The sequence below is a fragment of the Pseudorca crassidens genome, chromosome 20 (assembly GCF_039906515.1).
Source record: "Pseudorca crassidens isolate mPseCra1 chromosome 20, mPseCra1.hap1, whole genome shotgun sequence".
In the NCBI taxonomy this organism is placed as follows: Eukaryota; Metazoa; Chordata; class Mammalia; order Artiodactyla; family Delphinidae; genus Pseudorca; species Pseudorca crassidens.
Genome location: NC_090315.1, coordinates 10,124,139 through 10,147,623, shown reverse-complemented (window position 1 = coordinate 10,147,623; position 23,485 = coordinate 10,124,139). Strand labels below are relative to the sequence as shown.

The following is a 23,485-nucleotide window of genomic DNA, read 5'->3' as shown; positions in this document are numbered from 1 at the left end:
CAGTTGTCCTGAGTTCATCACTGGCCTCTTCTGTGATCTGTGCGGTGGGCAGGACCATGCCTGTGTGGGCCACCTGTGTCCTTAAAGGCCGAGACTGGCCCGGAGCCAGAGCTCAAGAACTGTGGAATGCAGTCGTCAGCTCGTCAGCCGCTAAGGGAAGCTGAAGCTGTTGGGAGGCACCATTCCCACAGTGTCATCATGAATGTCACCCTGGGACTGGCCACTCAGAAGAGACCCTGGTTTCAAGGTTTCACCCCCGCCCTGTCATTTCTGGGACAAGGGATGGTGGGGGCAGCACGGAGAAACAAGACCCACAGGCTTTTTAAAATAACTGCATCCTTTAATGGCAGTAATACAATTATTGGATTAAGAGACCACAGGAGAAAGGGCAGGTGACGTTTCTGGAAGACAGATATGGAGTACAAAAAGGGGTGGAATAGAGTCATGCGACGATCATTGTAAAAATACAGTACGTTATATACATATTTGCACCATCAACTTTCAACTCTGAAATAGTATTTACACTTTTGTTACAATCCTGGTTAGAGAACAATTTTTCTTTAAAAGCTCAGCCTGATGGCAAATGAAAATTTCAGGTGAATTCATAGTCCCATGAGGTTCTTAGGCTGAATATTCCAAGAGGTGGGTTCCAGCTTCTATTTCATCCACAGATTTCAGTTTTAAAAAAGTATTTAATTTTGCTTTTATAAAAAAAATTCTCAAAGGAGGGAAAAAAAAACCCAACCACAGCCACACTGTGTATTCTTTCTTATTTTACAAACACTACGGGCTGCAGCCCTCTGCTTCAAGGCCAACACTGGTGGCTGAAGAAAAATCTCACTGATGATTGTTTAAAACAAAACAAAAAGACACAAAGACAAACCAAACCAACCTGATCATGGCGCACTGCCTCTCCCGCCCTTGCTTCCGGCCCCAAACTCAAAGACTATTTCTCTTCTGGGGCAGGGCGTTTGGTATTGAACCCTCTTTAACCTCCTACCCCGAGGAGGTGGGAGGGGGAACCCTTTGGCTGGGACACCATGTTTCCTCATTATTAGTAAGAAAGAGTCAGGGCCCTTAAGCGAGGTGGTTGAGACGGTGGGATGAGGAGGAAAAAGGCAGAAGACGGCCGGCCAGTAGCGGCACACAGGCGGGAGGGAGCCCCGGCCGCACAAGCCTCGCCGGTTCCCCTCAGGCCACGTCCACGGGGTAGGCCTTCTCTGGGGCTCTGTGGACAGGATGGGACCTCAGCCAGGGTCTTGGGGGAGGTCAGGCGGAGCCCGGGCAGGCATCTATGCTCCCTTCCCGGCTCAGCCGGATGAGGAGAGCAGGATACAGGCTTTGGGTCCCATGGCCCCTGCCCACAGTGGGGGTCCCAGTCCCTCTCCTGGAGAGGGCCCAGTAGCCCACACCCTGCCCTGGCTAGTCTCCCACCGTGTCCTCAGGCCCCCTCCCGGAAGTATCCACAAATCCAACTCTGTACACGCCTCGAACCCATGCACCTGTCAGCTTGGAAGAAAACCAAACACACCAAAACCACAGGCCCTAAAAATATGGTGCAAGGAGATGTGAAGAAAGCGGAGAAAGCAAAACACTTTGCCGAGAACCACCCAGGGATCCCTCTGTCAGGAGCCTGATGGCGTGGCCGTGCCATGGATCCTTGAGCTGTCCCCAGAGGGCCGGGGCCGGCTCACTGGGCACTTTGCCTTCTGAGCCCAGGACAGAGCCCAGCACGAGGGGGAAAGGCACGGCCGGGACACGACAGGACGGGATGGGCTAAGCTGACGGAAAGCGCGTGCTCTGCCTCTCGCAGGCAGCTCCTGGCCACACCAGCCTTGCCGACTCCAGGTCCATTTCTCACCCGGAGTCTCCTGTCACAGGCTGGAGGGCGCCGGTTTGCTCTGGGATGAACTCTGGACGGAGGATGGCAGGGAGGCCGGTGTGTGAATCCAGATGAGACAGCAGTGGAAAAGGACTTTGTTTCTCCCGGCCCAGGCAGCTTCCGAAGGCTCTTTCTCTTTTCCTTCTGTCTTGACACTTTCTCACTTCCGCTGGCCCCTGAAGCGGGTCATCATGGCCTGCACACTGCAGAGGAGACGCAGAAATGCCTAGACCTGCTTCCATGCGGGTCCTTCCCACCATCTCGGCTCCGTCTCTTCTTGCTCATGCACCACAGGGTGAGCAGTGCTCAGTGCCTTCTCGACGCCTGCTGTTCCCTTTGTCCTGGGGGGGGGGGGGTAGGATGGGGGGGAGGGGCCAAGCTCTGCCCAGAAAACCCACCAGACCCCCAGCCACCAAACTGGGGCCCCAGCCTTTAAGAAGTCCCTGAAAATCAGGCCTGGCCAGGCCAGGCGGAGTGCCAGCTGGGGCTGAGGCCCAGGGGACTCGCAACTGTACACATGCACATGTAGGTTTTCTTGGCGGGAGCCTAGGAGCCCCGCAGCACTGACCAGAAGTTAAAGATAGTTATATACAATTTATATGTTTCAAAGAAAGTACTACTTTAAAAAAAAAAGGAGGGTGGGGGAAGAAAAGAAAAAAGAATAGGAAAAAAGAAAAGAAAGAACACCCAGACCCCCTCCCCCCTCCCCCCAAGTCCCCAACTCTGGTTGCTGCCCTTAAATATTGCCCTGGGAAGGGTGGGGTGCAGGGAGCGCTCGACTCCGGCTTAACACTACTGGCAAAAGGGGGAGGCAGTGGGGTCAAAGCCTTTAAAAACATCTTTCAGGGACCCAGCGTCCTGCTCACCCTCTTGGGCCGGGCTGTTGCCAGCAAATGGGCTTCCGGAGCCCGTCTTGGGTGCCTGTTTCACGGTCCCGAAGAGGGTGGGCACCGGGAGGTTGTGCACGCCGGGCTGGGGCGGGACGCCCTCTGCTGGCGGGGCGCCCGTGGCAGCGGCGGGGGCCGCAGCGGCCTTGGGCCGGGGCCGGTTATAACTGTTGTACCTGTCTGTGGCCGTGACTGCGGCCCCATCTGCCCCAGACTTCCCCGATTCAGGCTGTTCCAGGGCAGACTTGCGGACAAATGGGGGCTCCTTGGCCTTGGTGGCGGAGCTCTTGCCGTTGCCCTCAGGGCCCTTGGGCTGCATGCCTGCATCAGCGGCCGGCTCTGCAGCTTTGCCACCCGTGTTGGGAGTCCTGGGGTCGTAGAGGCTGATGCCGCTCAGCACGCTGCTCTGCCCGCTCCCGCTGCCCTGGCCCAGGCCGCCGGCTGCCAGCACGCGGGGGTCATAGGGGGCGGTGGCTGGCGGGGAGGACTCCCCGCTGGGGCTGGCAGCTGGAGAGGGCGCTTCGGTGGGGCCAGGCTTGGCTGCCCGGGAGGAGGCAGCAGAGTCTGCTGGTTTCTGCAGCCGGGGGTCGGTGGGTGTCTTCCGCACTCGAGGGTCACTGGGCTTGTCACCGGGGCCAGGGGCCGCCGAGGGGCCAGTGGCATTGACAGTCTTGAGGATGCGAGAGAGGAGCTCAAAGTCAGGCAGGCTAGAGCCAGATGTGCTGGGATCTGTAGAGGTGCCTGGGCGCTGCCGGGGGTTGGGGGGGCCCGAGGTGGTGGTGCGGTGCAGCCTGGGATCCAGGGCAGGCAGGGACTGCAGGGCCGCAGGGACGGGGGGCACTGCATCCTGCTTGGGGATGGGCAGGGGGATCAGGTCCTCAGGGTTCCAGAGCACAGTGCGGGCAAAGCTCGGCTTGCTCAGGGTCACATCCTTCTTGATGTGGCTGAACTGCTGCAGCTGCGAGCGCGGGTCCCGCAGTGGGTGCCCAGGGAGGGGGTCCAGGGGAATGTTCACAGCCTTCTCCCGAAGGGCCCGTTCCCCTTCCTCCTCTTCTGCAGGGGGTGGTCCAGACCCCTTGGAGCCACTGGGGCCTGCGGGGCTGGAATGAAGGCCGCCTTCGGGCTTGGGGGTAGACAGGGAGCGAGCCAGTCGAGGGTCAGAGGGTCCTGTGTCACCTGGGCCTGAACTGCTGGAAGCCTCGACGTGGCGGCTAAGTCTGGGGTCCCGGCTGAGGCGGGGGTCAGCCAGCCGCCCTCCCGTGGGGTGTCCCTTCTGGAGGCGGGGGTCCCCCAGCCCAGTGCTGCTCAGCTCCCCGACAGAAGCCTGGGGTCGGCTAGACGTCTGCTGCCTCAGGGTCTTCAGGATGGAGGTGACGCTGTTCCCACCCTCATCCTCATCACTTGAGTACCAGTTTCCAGTGTCACCTGAGAAAAAGCAGAAAGGAGCAGGGAGAGGGTGAGTGGTCACCACATCTGCCACCAGTCCTCTTTGGATCCCATGGCAGCCCACTCCCCTGCCTCTTACCTCTCAGAACCTCAGTTTCTCCTCTCTTACAACACCCCATCCCCAGCACAGGATGCCACGAAGAGCCAGTGAGCTCAGGCAGGCCAAGCACCGAGCTTGGCAGGTCTCTGGCTGTCGTTTATGGACCTTTCCCCGTACAGGCACCATTCTAAGTACTTTGTCTTATTTGTCACAAACACCCAGGATATAGCGTTATCATCACGCCCATTTGACAGATAAGAAAAACAGAGGCACAGACAGTGCCATAAGATAGGGGACGGAGCCAGGGTTGAGCTCAGACTCCGAGTCCAGGGCTCTGCCGCCACCTCCTCACCTCCTGGGCAGGTTCAGGCCCCAGCACGGCAGGCCTGGCTCTGAGTGCCTGTGAGCAGCTACTGCTGCCTTGGCTCTCACTGCGCTTGGGGCTCACAGACACGTGCCTCCCAGGCCCCTCAAAACGTTTCCGCGACCCAGGGCAGGGCAGTCACCAGCTGATAAGAGGCGGGGCCAGGTGGGCAGACTCAGAAGCTAGCCCATGTCCAACTTTCTAGGCAGGTGCAACCGGAGCCCCTAGGGGAGGGGGCTGTCCCCTGTTCTCACTGTCCCACTTGCTCCTCAGCTCTGGTCAGAGCCACCCATGGCCTCTGGCTTCAGGTTCTACATACCGTTTCTGTCCGCCCCCTTTCACCCTGGGGTGGATACCATCAGGTCACTGCACAGCACCTGAGACTTGGCAGCTGTGCCTGTGATCATTACTGGTTTATGTCGATGACTAGCTCTCATCTGTTGGCTTCCCGAGAACATGATCTGGGAAACGGGGATTGAGAATCTCCCTACAGCCTCCTCTGTAAGGGTGCAGGGGGTGAACCGTATTGCCTGCTGTCTCCTCCAGGGACCAGCCCACCTCCCTCCTCAATGGGATCAGGGTTTCTCCCGAACCCCACGACACAGAAGGGCAGCCCCAACTTCTAATTTTCTCAGGGACATGCAGCAGCCCCAGCAGCTTCACAGCCCTGGGCAGGGGTCCTCCCCGGCCACAGGTCCCTTTCTGACACAAAACCCGACCTAGGTGCTCCCCACCTCTGCCCTGCACGGCGGCCCGGGGGGCTGCGCCCGTCAGGGAAGCCCCTGCCCCTGGGGAGGACACATGCCTTCCTCACTCTCCCGGTCCTGCTTGCTGCGCTCAGCCAGCCTCCTCGCTCTCTCCTCCTCCTCCTGCTGCTTCTGCTGGATCCTCAGGTACAGGGCCCTCTGGGCCGAGGGCAGGAAGTCAGGGACACCGGCGCCCGGCTTCGGCCGGCCTGGGGGCCCTCCCTCAGGGAAGCTGTCAGGCTCCAGAGGGTGCTCGGGGAAGAGGTGCTCCCCAGGCTCCCCCGGCAGCTCTTCGTAGTGCCCGTAGTCCTCTGTGGCAGGGAAGAACCGAGGGTTCATGTCGGGAAGGGCCTCACGGCACCAACTCCGACCCACCCGTGCCCTTAACTGGAAAACCACCCCCTGATGGCGATGGGTGAGAATGTGTAGCCCGTCCCTTCCTACCCTCCCCAGGAGGGGCCCCACGGAAAGCCCAGCAGCGGAGGGCGGAGCAGCCAATGGGGGCAGGGAGGGTCCCACCTAGGATGCAGCCACTGAGAATGGGGTTCACGGTGAGGCTTAGTGACATGGGCAAATGCTCATGAGGTGAAAACAGGACGGAACATCGTACGGATGTTTGTAAAACACAAAGAAAAGGCTTTGAAAAGACAGACAGAAAACAGTCCCTCTGGGGATGAGAACAGGAGAGAGGGGCTGCGGGATCTTTCACTTTTTACTCCACACATTTCTGATCTGTCTTAATTACTCTTGATGAGCATTAATTTTATGATTTCTTTAAATAAATAAATAAGTAATCAATAAAGAAAAACACACCCTAATCTCTCAGTAAGCTCAGAATATGAATTCAACCATGGTAAACAAAGACTAGTAAAGAAGAGAAGAAAATACACCACAATGTTGCTATGGCTACATGTCCACCCAGAGGCTGACGGGTGATTCCTCCTCCCTTTATGGGTTCCTAACTCCACAAACGTTTATGAGCGTGCTGCTGCATTTAAAGGGACGGGGTGTGGGGGTGTTTCTCCCATACAGCATCTAGGAAGCACAAGGCGGAAGGGCTTGCCTTCATTCTCAAAGGGCGGGCAGGCGCCCGGCATTAGCCACCTCCCTTCACAAATGCTACCCAAGTCAGAGCCAAAGATGAGGGGAACACCGTGGGCAGATTTTCAACGACACGCCCGGAGACTTGTGTTTGTGCGCGCGAACGTTCTGCAAGGCTGAAATATCCCCTATCTGCACCGTGTGATGTGGCTCCCCTACTGAGCAGCCAAAACGTGGCCAGCGCTACCAAGAGAGTGCATCTGTAACTTAAAGGAAACTTTCAGGATTAAAGTGATTAAATATGCAAATATGTCATACACAAAGTGTATAAAGCAAAAAGTGAAAGGTCACTTTCTTCTAGCCCCTGAACTTCATAACATGTGAACTTGATGGGCGAGTCTGCTCTGAGCCACACCCTGGCTCGGAGCTGGGGACACTCCTTAAACAACAGTCCCACCCAGTCCCCCTTGCACGGAATTCAAGAGTGAATTACTTGACGGTTCTGCTATTTTCAATATATTAAAAACAACTGAATAGTACTAAAAAGGTAGATTTCATGATATGGGCATTAGAGTGAATTACTCCAGAGATACCAACGGTTATCAGCTCGACAGACTTTCGGGTTTTCTTCCCCACCCAGACCTTTTCCATGCATGTTTCATACACGTTGTTTAAAGGGGGAGGAAGCCCCCTCAGGTCGCCTGCTTTTCTCACTTGAGAACAAGCACCCTGCCCCAAACACCTGCTCTCATGCCTTTGAACACTATTGAGATGCCAAAGACTCTCACACTGACCTTCAGCCTGGTCAGCTTCCTGATGTCTGCATGGCTGTCAAACGGGCACCTCGTGCTTAATGTGGCCAAAGCAGAAGTGCTGCCCTGCCCCAACCTGGCTCGGCATGAACACCCAGAGCGCCTCTGCCCCGCAGCTGGCACCCCCACCCGCCCCTGCCACCCTGTCACGTTGGCCCTATGGCTCCACTCTAAACCTAGCCCTGCTGCTCCCTGTCCTCTCCCGGCTGCCACCCACCTCACCTCTGCCCAGGGCGACTCAAGGGCAGCCCACATGCTTCCAAGATTCCCCTCCGGCCCCTACTAGCATCCATCGCCCTTGTGTTCCTCCACTATCCCCGTCACTCTTCCACCGAGTCCACCTCGCCATGGCCCGCAGGGTCCTGTGTGCTGGGACTTCTCTCTCTCCCCTGTCCTCCCTTTCCAAGCCACACAGACACCTTTGTTTTCCACAAACAAGGTGACTGGCTGAGGCCTCCGTACCTGCTGCAGCTGCCACCTAAGCCAAGCCCACGACTCCCTCCCCGCCTTCACCTCTCAGACAGGCCTCTGCTGGCTGTGACGCACCCAGCAGGCCCGGCCTCCACCCATCACCCTCACACGGTGCCCCATTTCACCGCCAGCAATGACCAATGCCGAAACGAGCTGACGACCTTGTTTACACATTTCCTGTCGGTTTCCCTCCACTCAAATGCAGTTAAGGCAAGGACTACGTGCTTTGCTTGCTCTGACCCCACACCTAGAAGCACGCCTGGCCCCTGGCAGCAATGACACATCTCATCCTTCTGAGGGCTGCACACCGCCTCCTACTGATGCGGCACTGTCATCCAAGCACCCAACTGTCGGACGTTTAGTTTGTTACCAACACATGTTCTCGTTTTGTAAGAAAGGAAGGAAAGGAGGAAGGAAGATGGTCAGTGTGGGGACAGAACAAGCAGAGTCGCAAGGCAGCTCCAAGCCAAGAACCACCCCAGAAGGAGGCCGCTTTGGTTGAGGGCACCTCAGCCTTGAAGTTCAACACCATTCCACACCCATCCCTCTAACTTCCCAAGCTCCCACTCCACACACACCAAGCAAAACTTACAGAAATTAAATAAGTTATAGTGATGGTAATCATAACACTCCTCCTAGACTCAACAGGGTAGTGAATCCCACGTCACTGAAAACGTTCAACCACTCACGGGACAGAGATGGAGTTGGATTCATGTTTTCAAAGACTCAGACCAAGGAAGAAAAACCAAATCTTCCTGACTACATTCCACTGTGCAGACCCCAGCAGCCCCGGCTGGCCCCCACCCTGAGCCCTGCATACCTGCGTCCCCAATGAGTCCTGGCTCCATCTCCATGCCCTCTTGCTGCTGGTAAAAGTTTTCATAGAAGTTCTGGGCTGGTGGGATGGGGGGCATCATTCCAGAATGTGGGGAGTCTCCAGGACCATAGGGCATCATTGGAGGGCCGCCAGGTCCCATGGGCGGGCCAGGATTCATGCCAGGGCCCATTGGCATGTCAGGGTGCATGTCCGGATGCATGTCCGGGTGCATGTCCGGGTGCATGTCGGGATGCATGTCAGGATGCATCGGGGCCCCCATCGGCCCCGGGGGTCCCATGTTGGGCCCAGGGCCCATCGGTCCTGGGGGTCCTCCGGGTCCAGGGAACCTGGAAGGAGAAAATGGTGCCCGTGAGCAGGGCTGCAGAGGAAGGGTGGCAGCCACATCCCTGAGGAGACACAGAGGCCTGCTCATGGTTGAGCAACAGAGGGCTCCAGACCAGGCCACTGAGGGCTTTGGAGAGAGGCAGGATGCTGGCCTGGTTAGGTTCCAGGCCACAGGGCCCTGGCACAAAGGAGCCTGGCTGAGCCCAGAAAAGCCCCCAGGCACTCACCTCACACCCAGTTTCTCAGCCAGCTGTCCTGTGGGCCGCACCACGATCTCAAACAAGGAGGGGATCTTCTTGTTGTACATGTCCTGCTGCTGCTGCAGCTGCTGTGGGGACAGCGGCTCATGCACGGGCATGGGCAGCTGAGGGGGGCCAGGGGGTGGAGGCGGGGGCGGGGGCGGGGGCGGGGGGCCACCCTGCATGGGCCGGCCATTTGGAGAGGTCGGGGCCGGAGGGCCAGGTGGGCGGGGCGGGGTGGGCAGGAGGCCCACGCCAGGGGGAGGTTTGGGCAGGGGGTTGATGCCCTGCTTCTTCAGCTCCTCAACTTCCTTCTCATCCTCAGCGCCTGCCTCTGCATCATCAGCCAACATCTGCGGGCCAGAAGGACAAAACAGTGAGAGTAAGGACAGGGGAGGAGGCGGGTTGGAATGCACTCCTCCGGGGCTGAGAGCTGAATTTGCTGAGGATAGCTCTTCAATATCCCAAGGCCCTTACAGCAGTGGTACCCAACGCCCGGGCCACGGACTGGTACTGGTCTGTGGCCTGTTAGGAACCAGGCCACACAGCAGGTGAGAGGCGGGCAAGCGAAGCAAAGCTTCGTCAGTATTTACAGCCGCTCCCCGTTGCTCGCGTTCCTGCCTGAGCTCGGCCTCCTGTCAGATCAGCGTGGGCATTAGATTCACACAGGAGCACGAACCCTACTGTGAACCACGCATGCGAGGGATCTAGCTTGCGTGTTCCTCATGAGACTCTAACGCCTGGTGATCTGAGGTGGAGCGGAGGCGGTGATGCCGGCGCTGGGGAGCGGCTGCAGATACAGATTATCATCAGCAGAGAGGTCTGACTGCAGAGACCATAATAAATCGGTTGTTTACAGACTCATATCAAAACCCTATCAATGCAAAAACAAACAAACAAAAACAACCCCTATCAGTGAGTGGCAAGTGACAATTAACCTGCATCTTACGGAGCAGACTGGACATAAGCAACACACTTTGGGTGTCACTGTCTCCTATCACCCCCAGATGGGACCATCTAGTTGCAGGAAAACAAGCTCAGGGCTCCAACTGATTCTGCATTACGGTGAGTTGTATAATTATTTCATTATATATTACAATGTAATAATAACAGAAATAAAGTGCACAATAAATGCAACGCGCTTGAATCACCCTGAAACCATCCCCCATCCCCAACCGGGTCTGTGGAAAAACTGCCTTCCACAACACCGGTCTCTGGTGCCAAAAAGGTTGGGGACTTCTGCCTTACAGCATAAGGCCAATGACCACAAAGCCTCTCTGGCACAAAAGTCATCGCCCCATACCACTGCCGCATCCCTTCTCGGTGAACAGCTGACAGGGGAGCCAGTCTTATTTGGCAGCAAAACACATGCAACGTACTATTTCACCATTTTCAAGTGGACAATTCAAGGACATTAAGTACATTCGCGATGCTGTATAACCACCATCTCTATCTAGTTCTAACACCACCGAAGAAGACGCCATACCCATTAAGCAGTCACTCCCCATGCCCTGCTCCCTCCCAGCCCCTGGCAACCACCAATCTACTTTCTGTCTCTATGGATTTGTCTATTGTGGACATTTCACAGAAACGAAATCCTATAACATTGTGGCCTTTCGTGACCGGCTTCTTTCACTTAGCATGACATTTTCAAGGCTCACCCATGTTGTAGCTGTATCATCTATTTTATCTATTTTTTTAATCTATTTTTATCTATTTCATGGCTGATTAATAGTTCATTGTTCTGGGCTTCCCTGATGGTGCAGTGGTTAATCTGCCTGCCAATGCAGGGGACATGGGTTCAAGCCCTGGTCCAAGAAGATCCCACATGCCGCGGAGCAGCTAAGCCCGTGAGCCACAACTACTGAGCCTGCACTCTAGAGCCCTAGCACCACAACTGAGCCCTCACGCCTAGAGCCCGTGCTCCACAACAAAAGAAGCCACCGCAATGAGAAGCCCATGCACTACAACGAAGGGTAGCCCCTGCTAACCGCAACCAGAGAAAGCCCACGTGTAGCAACAAAGACCCAACGCAGCCAAAAATAAATAAAAATAAAATAAATTTATATATAAAAAAAGTTCATTGTTCTGTTTGAATTTTAAGGGCGCCTCACCGCACTTGTAATCAAAACCCAGTCACTTACGAGGACCCACAGGGCCTGACAGCAGGGCTGGGTGTCTGGGGAGGACTTCACAGCACCCTGGAAGCTTCATTTCCTTCTATGGTGTGCGGACTCCTCCACCCTAAGCACCCAGCTCTGTTTCAGTTCTGCGGACAGCTAAGCTCTTTCCCCAGCAGGGTCCTGGCCTGGACCAGGCCTCTCCCCAGGCATTCGTTTTCCCCTCCATTCTTAATGTATGGCTCCGTATCCCCCAATTGCTGGGGTCTCTTATTAAAGGTCAACTCAGAGTGACTGGCCAGGTCTCCTGTATTTACTACTGGAACACCATCAGCTCCCTTGAAAGCACTGCCCAAGCTCTGTAAGATTTTACATTTAGTTGTATCTTTGTTTATTCCTGGCCCGACGACTACCAACTCCACAAGGGCAAGACCCGCAGGGCCCACCATAAGGCCTGTTACAGGGTAGATGGACAATTCCAAAGTCTGAATTCAAGCAGAACGTCTCACCAATTAGGATCCTGGGCAGAAGTTAACACTGCAGGCCTGCCTGCTTCTCTTGGAAGGCCAGCTTGCAATGTTGGCCTTTGGCTGGTGCCTGGGAACCTGGATTTCGAGAGGGTTCCCAGGATTCCCTGACTGCTAAGAGGGGCTCACTGTGTCCAAACCGTTTGCACAAACACCATGCTTTCTGCGGAACACCCCTTTTCCTTCTGGGCGTCTGGGATTTTGGTACATGCCAGGCAGAGGCTGCCCTCAATAAAAACCTTGGGCACTGACTGAGTCTCTACTGCACGCCCATGGTGGACAGCGTTCTACGCGTTGTGTCACAACCTGAGGAGTTATACACGTCCCGTGTGACTCCAGGGGGCGAGGACTCCTGGAAGCTGGTGCCTGGTTTCAGCCTTTACCGCCTGCCTTTCCTCTGTGCATTCTGTTTGAGGGTCTCTGGGCTCCCTGCACATTCCCTCCACTGCCCCGATCCCAGTGTGTAATCGGCGTCTACCTGATTTAACTCACTGGAGTTAAATCTCAGCCAGCTCGGCCCTGGGAGTCTCCCCAGCAAATTGTCCAACCTGGGCCCAGGTGGCCTTGGGGACCTCGGCACACATGCCTTAGTGGACCCTAACGGGGGCTCTGAGACGCCCCGGCGCCTCAGCCTCAGCGCTGCTCAAGACAACCCCTCCTCTTGCTCCCCCGCCCAGGGACAGTGGTGGCGGCGTGGGTGGCGGAGGCAGGACTTCCCAGCGGGTGTCAGGCAGTTCCCAGCTTTTCTCTCTCCTAACCATCAGCAACAGGATGTGGACCCAGGGATGCAGAGTCCAAGAAGAATTTGGCTTCAAAGGGGACGGAAAACTTGGAAGTCTGATCAGTGGAAAACATCTGTTCCCTTAGAGCCCTGCTACTCAAGGTGTGGTTTGTCTGTGGACCAGCAGCACAGGGGGACCCGCTGAACTAGGACCACATTTCACACGTGTCCACCGCAGTGTGGGAAACGCTGCCCGAGACTAGCTGTGCTGAGAGAGCCCCGCACCTCGTGGTGTCTTTTAGCACGGCTCTCGGGGGCGGAGGAGGGGCCGCAGCCACAGAGGCAGCCCTGACTGCTCTACTGCCCCACGTTCCGCCCGCTTCCCTTCCAGCCAGCTGGCCCCTTTTGGTCCCTCAACCGTGTTGTAGCTGTTGCTCGCACTGTGACCCCAGCCCAGCACATGCCTCCCTCGCCCCTCCTTCCTGCCTGTTATTCACCTGGGGCCAGCGAGTGTCACCTCCTCACTGAGCCTCCCCCCATGGCAGCCTGTTTGAGGGTCTCTGGGCTCCCTGCACATTCCCTCCACTGCCCCGATCCCAGTGTGTAATCGGCGTCTACCTGATGACTGGATCCTGTCTCCTCACCACTGCGTCCCCGGTGCCCAGAACAGTGCCTGCTACAAAGCAGGCGTGACCACACATTTGTTAAATAAATGAGCAAAGGAAACAGATAAGCGCACCTTCCCCTGCATTCCCTGGGCTCCAGAGGGTGGGGCACAGGGGACTAAAGGAGTTAAGGCTTTGACGGGCCTACCCGGTTGCTTGGTGCTCCTCTGGGTTTGCCTCCCAGCTCCGCTGCCCCTCCACCTCCCCACCTTCGGCTGGGGCTCCCACACCACCTCTCTGGCCAGAGCTATGGGTACCATCTCCATCTGGCCACACCTCATTCCATGCACCTCCTGCTCCTCCGCAGGCCACTAGCTGGGCTGTGAGGGGGGGGACCCCACACCCCTCCCTTCTCTTATCCCCACCCCCAAACTCCACCCAGGAGCTGCTGCCCAGCTCAGCCCCGCCCTCCGGCCCGGGCCCCACCTTCTCTGAGAGGGACCCTGCCCCAGCCTCTCTGCACTCACTCCCCCTCGGGCAGAGCAGCCTCCAGTCACAGAGCCAAAGCCCTGCACTGCCAACTCCTCTCAATGGAATGCCCTCAGGTGTAGGCAAAACCTAAGGAGGACGTTATACCTCATTAAACAGGAACAAACTTGACCACAACTTCCTCCCCATCCAGGGAGGGGATGCCGTGGTCCAGACACCAAATGCGCCACACTCCCCTCGCCCCCGAGACTAGGGTCACACATCTCTGTACCTCTCAGCACTCGGGAACACCCAGCCAATGGCCCCTGTGCGGGGGACAGAGGCTGAGGTGATCCTTCCACTGCCATCCCTGGCCCGGCACGGTGCTCAGCACACTGGGCCATGCAATGAACTCAATGACCAAACGAACTGAAGCACTGGCCCACAGGACAGCCCCTACGAGCGTATCGCTGGTCCCCAGGCAAGGCGGGCACCCTCTCTCTCACACTCACCTCCCTGGGTCCCATCACTTCTGCTTCCCCACTGTGCCCCACAATTGGGGCTTCCACACTCATTCCACGCTGGAGAGAAATCTCACCTCACGGTGGGCTCCCACTCCAGGACTTCGCCCCCCCACCCCTCACGCAGACCCCACGACACCCCGACGAGGACTCCCGCGAGGGACACAGCCAGCTCCCTGCACTTATCTCTTTACCCGCCACCCACACTGGGCCACAAGCGCTGCCTCAAAAGCAGGGGCTGAATCGCATCAGAGCCCAGAACACTGATGCATAAGATACACAGGAAATGTCAACACCTCACCCCACCCTGAAAAGCTGAACCCAAACCATCCAGGCAGTCCTCCGGCACATCTATCCCTAGAGACACCCATGCGCCCCTTCCTGGGCCTCTCTGAAGCAAGGAGCTCCCTCACACCACACAACCAGGGCCTTGCTGGGTCCCACAACCTCCCCCGCCAGGACTGATTCTGAATGATTCCCAGGCTTCCAAAAGTCAAAGGCATCCTCTCAATGGAAAAGGACGGCCACACCTGCGGATACACATAGACATGTGGCCAAGGTTCATGGGCCAAGGAAATAAGAAATAAGCTCATGTCCATTTGTTAAACATTCTAAGCTTTGGGAATTCCCTGGTGGTCCTGTGGTTAAGACTCTGGGCTTCCACTGCAGGGGGCGCGGGTTCAATCCCTGGTTGCGGAACTAAGATCCTACAGGCGAATTAAGATCCTGTACGGCACGGACAAAAAAAAAAAAAAAAAAAAATCTAAGCTTTTGCCCCAAACTGATAACAAATCAAACGTTCTTCAACTGGTGACTAGATAAACAATCTCAGATCATCCACACTGAGTGGAGTACTACTCAAGAACAAACAGTGATGAACTATCAATACTTGCAACAATGTGGATGAATTTCAAACGCCTTATTCGGAATGAAAGACGGCAGATTCAGAAGGCTATTATAGGGCTTCCCTGGTGGACCAGCGGTTAAGAATCCGCCTGCCAATGCAGGGGAACTGGTCCGGGAAGATCCCACATGCCGCAGAGCAACTAAGCCCGTGCGCCACAACTACTGAGCCTGCACTCTAGAGCCCACGAGCCACAACTACTGAAGCTCACATGCCACAACTACTGAAGCCCGCGCACCTAGAGCCTGTGCTCGCAACAAAACAAGTCACCGCAACGAGAAGCCTGCGCACCGCAACGAAGAGTAGCCCCCACTCGCCACAACTAGAGAAAGCCCACGCACAGCAACAAAGACCCAACAAAGTGAACAAATAAATTTTAAAAATAAATAAATTCATAAAAAAACAAAAAAAAAAAGGCTATATAAACTGCACACACGTTTAGAAGCTACATACCATATATCTATTTATATGACTTTCTTGAAAAGGCAAACTACAGGGACAGAAAACAGATCAGTGGTTTCCAAGGTCTGGAAATGGGAGAGGCACTGATTACAAAAGGGGAGGGGTTCTGGGGGTGAAAGAATGAATTTCCTCTACCTAGACTGTGAGGTGGTCACATGACTCTCTGTGTTTGTCAAAATTCACAGAACTAGGGAAAATTCCCTGGCTGTCCAGTGGTTAAGAGCTCTGCGCTTCCACTGCAGGGCGCATGGGTTCGATCCCTGGTTGGGGAACTAAGATCCCGCATGATGCCCAGCGCAGCCAAAAAAAATTAACAGAACTAAACAGGGACACTTTTTTTTTTTAGACTGGATACAAACTATACCTTGACAAACCTGACTATAAAACAGTATATGTATAAAACGGTAACTGAAGGATTTAATGGTAAAGAACCATAATGTACGCAACTTATTTTCAAATGGATCAAGGAAAAAAAATAAACGAGAGCAAAGTGATAAAGCAAATGGGGCAAAATAATGCTGACAGAGGAATCTAGGTGGAGGGAATTCTTTGCCTTATTCTTGCCACTCACTCTCACGTTACAGTCACTGACAGCCCCAAAGGCAGGCATGTCTCAAACCTAGAGTGGATGGTTGGAAGCTGATGTATCTGGACAGACAGAAACATCACCAAGAAGCAAGAAAATAAAGCTGAAGAAAAGGGTGGAAGAGAGAGCACAGACATTTCAAGAGAGGATGACGAGGCCCTGTCCTAAGTGGCACCACAGCTTGGACCCAAGGGCTGCCCAGGAGCCTCAGGCCCCAGCCCTAGTTGATCAAGCTGCAACTCTGTCCAGGACAGAAGGAAATGGCTGACCCCACACGTTTATCAGGGTTACTCTGGGCCCATTGTAAAGGTTCAAGTTTTACTTTCTGACCACCCAAATTCGATTCTGGAATGGTTTTTCCAGGTTCAACACTCATTTTTAACCTACTAAGATTTGACTTTAGATAGGGGATGTTACTGATAATCTCAAAATGTTTGTGACCAGAAATGGAAACGTGCCACCTTGATTTGCTTTGAGTTTTTATTAGGGTGTCTAGAGCTGTGCTGTCCGATATAGTGGTCACTGGCCATGTGTGGCTACTGGGGTGCTATAAGCAGAAAATAAACACTAGATTCCTCAGACTTAGTACCAAAAAAAAAAACCCCAAAATATCGTAATTATTTCATCATTTATTACCTGCTGAAGTGGTACTTTGGACATGGATATACTGGGTTAAATAAGATATGCTGGTAGCACTAATTTCACCTCTTTTTACTTTTTTAATGTGGCTACTAAAAAATTTAAATTTGTGGCTCTGTGGTGTTCCTACTGGACAGCACTGGTCTAGAGAGCAAACTCTGAACCACCAGCAGGGGGCAGTCCTCAGTCAGAGATTGTTTAGTTCTTCAAATGAGAAATGAAACCGCCATGACTTTTCCCATTCCTTACCCTGTGAATGACTCACAGATTCTAGACAGCTACCAGTTACAAAACCCTATTCCTAGGATAACAGGCCAAAGGGCCTGGCAAAGATGAGAACTTTCTCCATGAATGCTCTCCCAATGAGGAGTGGACGTTCTCTTGCTTTGCTTGTGCAGGGCTTCCCCTCAACCCCTCAGGCAGCCCCGGCCCGCGTGGGTGGATTCCTGAACCTGGCTGAGGCCCCGATTCTTTCCATTCTCAAAAAACAGCCAATCTCCTTAAGCTTTCTGGGAACCAGAGAGAAGGCAGGAAAGCCTTCATGTGAAAGGACATGTGTTCTCGCACACATTCACCCAGTGATGGATGTCAGGAAATCAAGGACAGGAACCGGGGGCCCCAAAGTCCTCAGCCTGACTCCTCAGGGAGAACAACAGACATGAGGATGAGTTTCAAATGTCATTTGGCTGCTAAGGAATCCCTGATACCTCACTGTTGAGGAAGTCTCCCCATCGTGAGAGCCTCCAATTGCCCCATACTTTTTCTACTATATAAAAGAACCCTTAAGACTTGGAAAGAAACGTTTGACCCTTCCATCAAAACAGAACCCATCCAGGGACTTCCCTGGTGGCACAGTGGTTAACAATCTGCCTGCCAATGCAGGGGACACGCGTTCAAGCCCTGGTCCGGGAAGATCCCACGTGCCGCGGAGCAACTAAGCCCGTGCACCACAACTACTGAGTCTGCGCTCTAGAGCCCAGGCACCACAACTACTGAAGCCCGCATGCCTAGAGCCCGTGCTCCGCAAAAAAGAGAAGCCACCACAATGAGAAGCCCACGCACTGCAACTAAGAGTAGCCCCTGCTCACTGCAACTAGAGAAAGCCCACGTGCAGCAATGAAGACCCAGCACAGCCAAAAATAAAAAATACAAATAACTTAAAAAATAATTCAAAAACAGAACCCATCCGAAGTCTCACCTCCTCTTTGTATACCACGGGCTCTCTCTAAAGGACAGTTAAGAAATCACAAGGTATGTTTGGAGACACACCACGCAACATTCCTTTTAGGGAGCCGCCCCTCCAGGGAAAACCGTCCCGGCCGGAGAGAAGACACATGTGTGATCACCTCAATTCTCCCTGCAGAGTATACAGTCCCCATTTCCTCCTAAACATGGCCCAGCTCCAATCAATGCAACTGCGGATTCTGGTCCCGCACAGAGGCCAGACAGGCGGGCTGCAGTGCCAGGCCCGTGGCAGGCGTACCTCCTGGTCCCCATTAGCTACGGCTGCTGTCAGCCTGGACATTACCTTGTCCAAGAGCTCTCTGGTCTCCTCGGTCAAGGGGTCGTGAGAGAACATGCAGTCATCGCCGTTGATGCAGTTTCCGGTCGTGTGGTACAACTTACATGGAAAATCACGTTCACGGCAAGTTAAGGCAAATGCCTCACCTCATGAAACCCACCCAAGGACAGAATCCAAGCCCCTTTGTTTTAGAGACAAGGAAACTGAGGCCCAGAGAGGCGAAGTGACTGGCTCAGAGCTGCATAGGAGGTTGGTAGCTGACCCAAGATGAGACCCCGGTTCTCGACATCCCCACTCCGTAGTGCTTCCAGCCCCACCACGCTGGCCTTGAGGCTGTGTCCTCAGATCCTCACTCAACAGGAAGAGGGGAAAAGTTCAACGATTTGCCCATGGTTACACAGCCATTTGAAAAATCTCAGAAAGGTAACAGGCAATGGTATAAGCCAGTCTCGAGAGTACACTTGACCCCTGAACAACATGGGGGGTTAGGGGCGCCAACTCGGTCAAAAATCTGAGTATAATTTGTAATCCGTCCTCCATACCCTCAGTTCTGCATCTGTGGATCCAACCAACCACAGATCGTGTAGTACTGCAGTATTTACTACTGAAAACAAAACAATATCTGAGTGGACCTGCAGAGTTCAAACCCATGTTGTTCAAGGGTCAACTGTATATGTAAAGGGAACATATAACGTGTGTGCCTCCGTTTAGTCATCTGCAGACTAGGAAGAGCAGACCCATCACAGGGCAGATGTGAGGGTTAAGAGATGGATGCGCAAAGCTCTTGGCACAGTACTGGCACACAGAGCGAAAGTGTGGTGAAGATCAGCTGTTATTACCAATAAGGAGAAAAGGAGCTCTGCATCCTCAATCAGATCAAATGTGGGCACCAAAGGATATCATGCATATAGGGGCAGTTCTCGGCTCTGGCACAAAATCCGGTGATGTAAAACTTGCACAGTTCTCGCTTCTTTGGTAGCTCGATGTCGTGGCTAAAATTACAGTGGTCTCCCTGGAAGAGAAGCAGTGAAAAGGTAAGGTGTTTGCAAAAGGAAGTACTGCTCTGTCACTGCTGAAGCACACAGGGACCAACGACAGAAACCCCCACCCCGACCCCAGAAAGGGCAGGAGGCCCAGGAAAGGCAGACACAGAAATGCAGTTTCCCACCAACCTGAAACTTCTGCCAAAGTGTGTGGCCCTTTCTCTTGCCCCTGCCTCCCTCCCCCATGTCCTCAGTCCTCCCGGCTCCGTTCTGCTGCCTTTCACTGCTTCTTTCTAACTCTTCCTCCTCTTGCCTTCGCCTCTCTTACTCACTTACTGTTAACATGCTGCATAACTGCTAGTATCCAGTTTCATGCTTCTTCCTTTCTAACAGAACCCCAATTTCTAAGAGAACCCCAAACTCCCAAGGGAAGACAATACTGCCCTGATTTTTTAAAAAATCCCTTCACACAGTTTTCTTCCTCCTAGCCCTTGGATGTGATGCCTGGAGGCACAGCAACCATTAAGCAACCATGAGGACAAAAGCCACTCTTAAAGATGCCAGAATAAAAAGTAGGAAGGAACTTGGGTCCCCCATGGTGCCACTGACAACTGTACCAGCCCTGTAATGCCCCCACACCCCCGCCCCAGACCTTTTTTTTTTTTGGCCACACCACACGGCATGCAGGATCTTAGTTCACCAACCAGGGATCAAACCCATGCCAGCCGCAGTGGAAGTGCAGAGTCCTAATCACTGGACCACCAGGGAATTCCCAGACTATTCTGAGAGACAAACATCTATGTGTTTAAGCCAGTGGAGTTGAGTTTTCTGCTATTTGTAGTCAAATTGTACAATCCAAACAAAACAACATCCAGGTAAACTGAAAAGAAAAACTGTTCTTCTATACCCATCCCCCCATTCTCTTAGGAATAGCTACTGTTTTTTGTTTATATATATTTTAAGTTTCTAAAAATAATATGAATTGCAACTATAATAAAGACTATTTTACACACAAACACACTTTTGTTTAAAACACAGTAATATTTTTTCCTAAGACAGGTACACAGGTGCAGTACTCCCTGGGTACTTGCTTGCCAATATCTGCCTGCTGCCTGTATACCTGAATAAAAAGCTGCCTGGTTGAACTAACACTGGATTATACTCGTTTCCTTCAGAACTTTCAGGACATTGGCCCATCTTCTGGCATTATATGCTGCTGTGAAGGTCAAGGCTGACCTTGACCACATTTTCTGTCTGGATGCCTTAATGATTCCCTCTCCAACACTGAAGTTCAGTAACTCAACCAGGATATGTTACACCTTTGCATGAGCATCAATTCTAACAAAACGTTTGAGGCCATATGGATTGGGTGAAAATTTTGGCCAAAAAAAATCCTCCCAAACCAAAAAAACCCAGATGTGTCACCAATCTTGTCCTGGCTCTTCAGTCACTCTGAGGAGTGAACTAAGTCTTCCAGGCCTTCCAGGCATCTCTCAGACAATCACTCCAAGCCCACCAGAACACTGCCCCCAGTGAGCGTGGCCTCCAGAACACTCCCAGAGGCCCATGTGTCCCTGCTCTGGGCACCCTGGTACTACTGGAACTGGCCCCTTACCCATGTGCACCGCCCTTCCACGAAGTATTTGCAGATGACTTTGCCTTTCTTATCGGACTGCTGGTGGGGCTTGTCATGGTCACCCCTCCGGTAGCTTCCACCGCCGTCCTGTTAGGAACACAGAGTGTGACTATGAAGGGGAATGAAGAGGAAGGGTAGGGAGGGCCTGTGCAGGCCAGGTGGAGACGGGCTCTGAGGGAGGGAAAGTGAAACAGGCTAGCTGGCAGGGATGAGCACGCCCCCGTGTAACAGGAGTGCTGACCAGCAGCTTCCATCCAGCACCCAACTCTGTGGGGTCTGAGCCCCGGAGCGTGGAGTGTGGGCAGCTGCGGACTCGCGCGCCACACACCTGCGCGGGACCGCATTCATTCCAAGAAGAGGCGGCACGAGCCTCCCTGGAAAACTCTCCAGGGCTAACTCAGGGACTCAGAGAACAGGTGACTGCAGGTGCTACAAAGATATGCCTTTAAAAACAGAGGGTCTCACCAGCAGCGCAACCCCCATGAGAGATAATTAGTGCTGACAGGCCCTACGGGGAACGGCTGATGGGAGCAGGGGGACAAGACCAGCCTCGGAGGATAACTCATTAAAGAAAAAAACGGATTTCAAGAAGAAGCCTTGAGTAAAAACATCAGATCAGAATGAAGAGCCAACTTACGCCCATGTCCTCGTCGTAGAAGTCTTCGTCATCATTCATTCCACCCTTGTTCATCCCTCCTCGGCTGCCACCTCGACCACGGCCCCGGCCCATCCCTTTCCCTCGACCTCGGGAACCCCGGCCACGGCCTCGACTTAGCCCTGCAGAAGAGAGAAACGGCGTTAACCCAAGGCCTCCCTCCAGGACCCGAGGCCAGCAGCTGCCAGGAGGAGCCCCACAGACTGGCCCCTCGTGGCCCCCGCCCACCTCGTCCTCGGCCATCCTTGGACCGGCGGTACTGGTTCAGCTCCTTGGAATAGTCGTCATAGTCCTCATCTCCCATCGGCTCCTCACTTTCTCCATACTGGAATTCCGGAGGGAAGAGAAGCAGTAAAGTGTCATTTGGCGAACAATGAACAATGTCCTGAACTATATACTCCACCCCTTTCTGCCTTTTTGTACACTCGGGACAATGTCAAACTCAGAAAAGCAAGTGAGCAACCCAGTGACTCACACCTGTGCCCCCTCTTCACACGCCACAGCCTAAGCGGCGGCTGGTCACAGTCTTCACTCTTAGGACTCCCAGCCCACTGGGCAGCTCCCAAGGGACAGCTGTGCAGCTAGAACAAGGGGCAGCGTGGCAAGTTCTCGGGCAGGGACAAAACAGTGAGCGTGGTAGTTCTCCTCACGCGCACACGCGTTTGTGTGTGTGTAGGAGGTAACTAAACAGGCAACTGACTGCGAAGGCATTAAATGCTTCGAGAGTACCCTCGGGAACCCTGTCTTCAGGGATGGGAACTAAGGCGCTCGCTGAGAGAGCAGTGAGATGAAGATGTTTTTGACAGCTCACCCTTTGGTACTTTTTCAATTCTGAACCACAGGAAGGTTTTCTCTATTCCAAATAATAAATGAACATTTCTAAACACATAAACCTGCCATCTGATGCTTTCTTTCCACCTCAGTCTTACAGACCTAGTCTTGCAGCTCACCAGCCACCTGCCCCCACTCCCACCCCCCACCCCAAGCTGGAGAAAGCCTTACTTCCATGTCCTCTTCATAGAAGTCCTCTTCATCCTCCGGGTGGTCTCCTCCCACGGAGCCTCTGCCTCTGCCTCGGCTGCCCCTGCCCATGCCTCGGCCTCGAGACCCTCCGCGGCTTCCACGGCCTCGGTAGCCCCTGCCACGGCCTCGGTTGCCTGCATGGTGATTCAGACAGTGAGTGTCTGAGCAAGCAGGACCCACCAGCAGAAGAGAAGTTGACCCACCAGCGGAAGAGAAGTTAACCCACTGACTGCCCAAGGTCAATCATTTCCTCCTCCTCCTGTTCTAAGAAGCCTTCCCGGCTGCTCTAGGCTGATTCATGGTCCCTGGGCCCCTGGACAGGGGTAGCTGAGCACCGTGGACACACACCTGCTGTAGCACTCACTACACTACCCTGACTGAGGCGCTGTCTGACACAAAGGCACCAGTCACGTGTGGCTACTGAGTACCTGAAATGTGGCTGGCCAAGCTAAGAAATACTGTGAGTATAAAGTGCACACTGAATTTCAAAAACTTAATTAAAAAAGAGAGAGAGAGAGAATATAAAATGTCACATCTGTCTATTTTGATTATATATCGAAGTGAGATTTGGAATGTACTGATAAAATGTGTTGTTAAAATTAATTTTATGTTTCCTTTTACTTTTCTAATGTGACCACTAGAAAATTTGTAGTTGAATGGTGGCTTGCATTATATTTCTATTGGACAAGCTAGTCCAGAATCTCCCCAAAGAGCAGGGCCTATCTAGGGAGGAGTCTAAGAAAGACCGCCGAAAGAAAGAATGACCAGTCACTCAAACAACAAGCTGGGCCTCAAGCAGGGCTAAGAACTGCTGGGCTGGAAAATTCTGGAAGCACTCTGGGGTTGGGAAATATCATTGGCAGGAGATGGTTCTAAGAGGCCGGGCTGGGTTGCTGGTGCTCTGCCCTCCCCCATCATCCTCCTAACTGCCGCAGGTTCAAGGTTCAGAGGTGTGGCAGTCCCGTGGCTGCAGTCACACTTTGTCAGGTGATGGGAGATGGGAGGCTGGGGGAGGAGGCGCCA

At 53.9% G+C, this 23,485-nt stretch overlaps 1 protein-coding gene across 9 annotated transcripts in view; it reads right to left on the bottom strand.

The window, feature by feature from the left end:
* Positions 1-319: 319 nt before the first annotated feature.
* ZC3H4 (zinc finger CCCH-type containing 4) overlaps positions 320-23,485 on the bottom strand; it is a 43,759-nt gene continuing 20,593 nt past the window's right edge. For 7 of the 9 annotated variants that reach the window (XM_067718762.1, XM_067718763.1, XM_067718766.1 and 4 more), the window contains 10 exons: positions 22,442-22,596; positions 21,668-21,764; positions 21,422-21,561; positions 20,764-20,871; positions 19,066-19,177; positions 18,172-18,281; positions 9,079-9,443; positions 8,510-8,853; positions 5,425-5,676; positions 320-4,194 (listed from right to left, as the gene is read on the bottom strand). In XM_067718762.1, the coding sequence (XP_067574863.1) occupies positions 2,675-4,194; positions 5,425-5,676; positions 8,510-8,853; positions 9,079-9,443; positions 18,172-18,281; positions 19,066-19,177; positions 20,764-20,871; positions 21,422-21,561; positions 21,668-21,764; positions 22,442-22,596 (3,203 nt within the window). In that variant the 3' untranslated portion in view covers positions 320-2,674. The remainder of the gene's footprint in view (positions 4,195-5,424; positions 5,677-8,509; positions 8,854-9,078; positions 9,444-18,171; positions 18,282-19,065; positions 19,178-20,763; positions 20,872-21,421; positions 21,562-21,667; positions 21,765-22,441; positions 22,597-23,485) is intronic. The other 2 variants (XM_067718764.1, XM_067718770.1) reach the window with 2 other exon arrangements.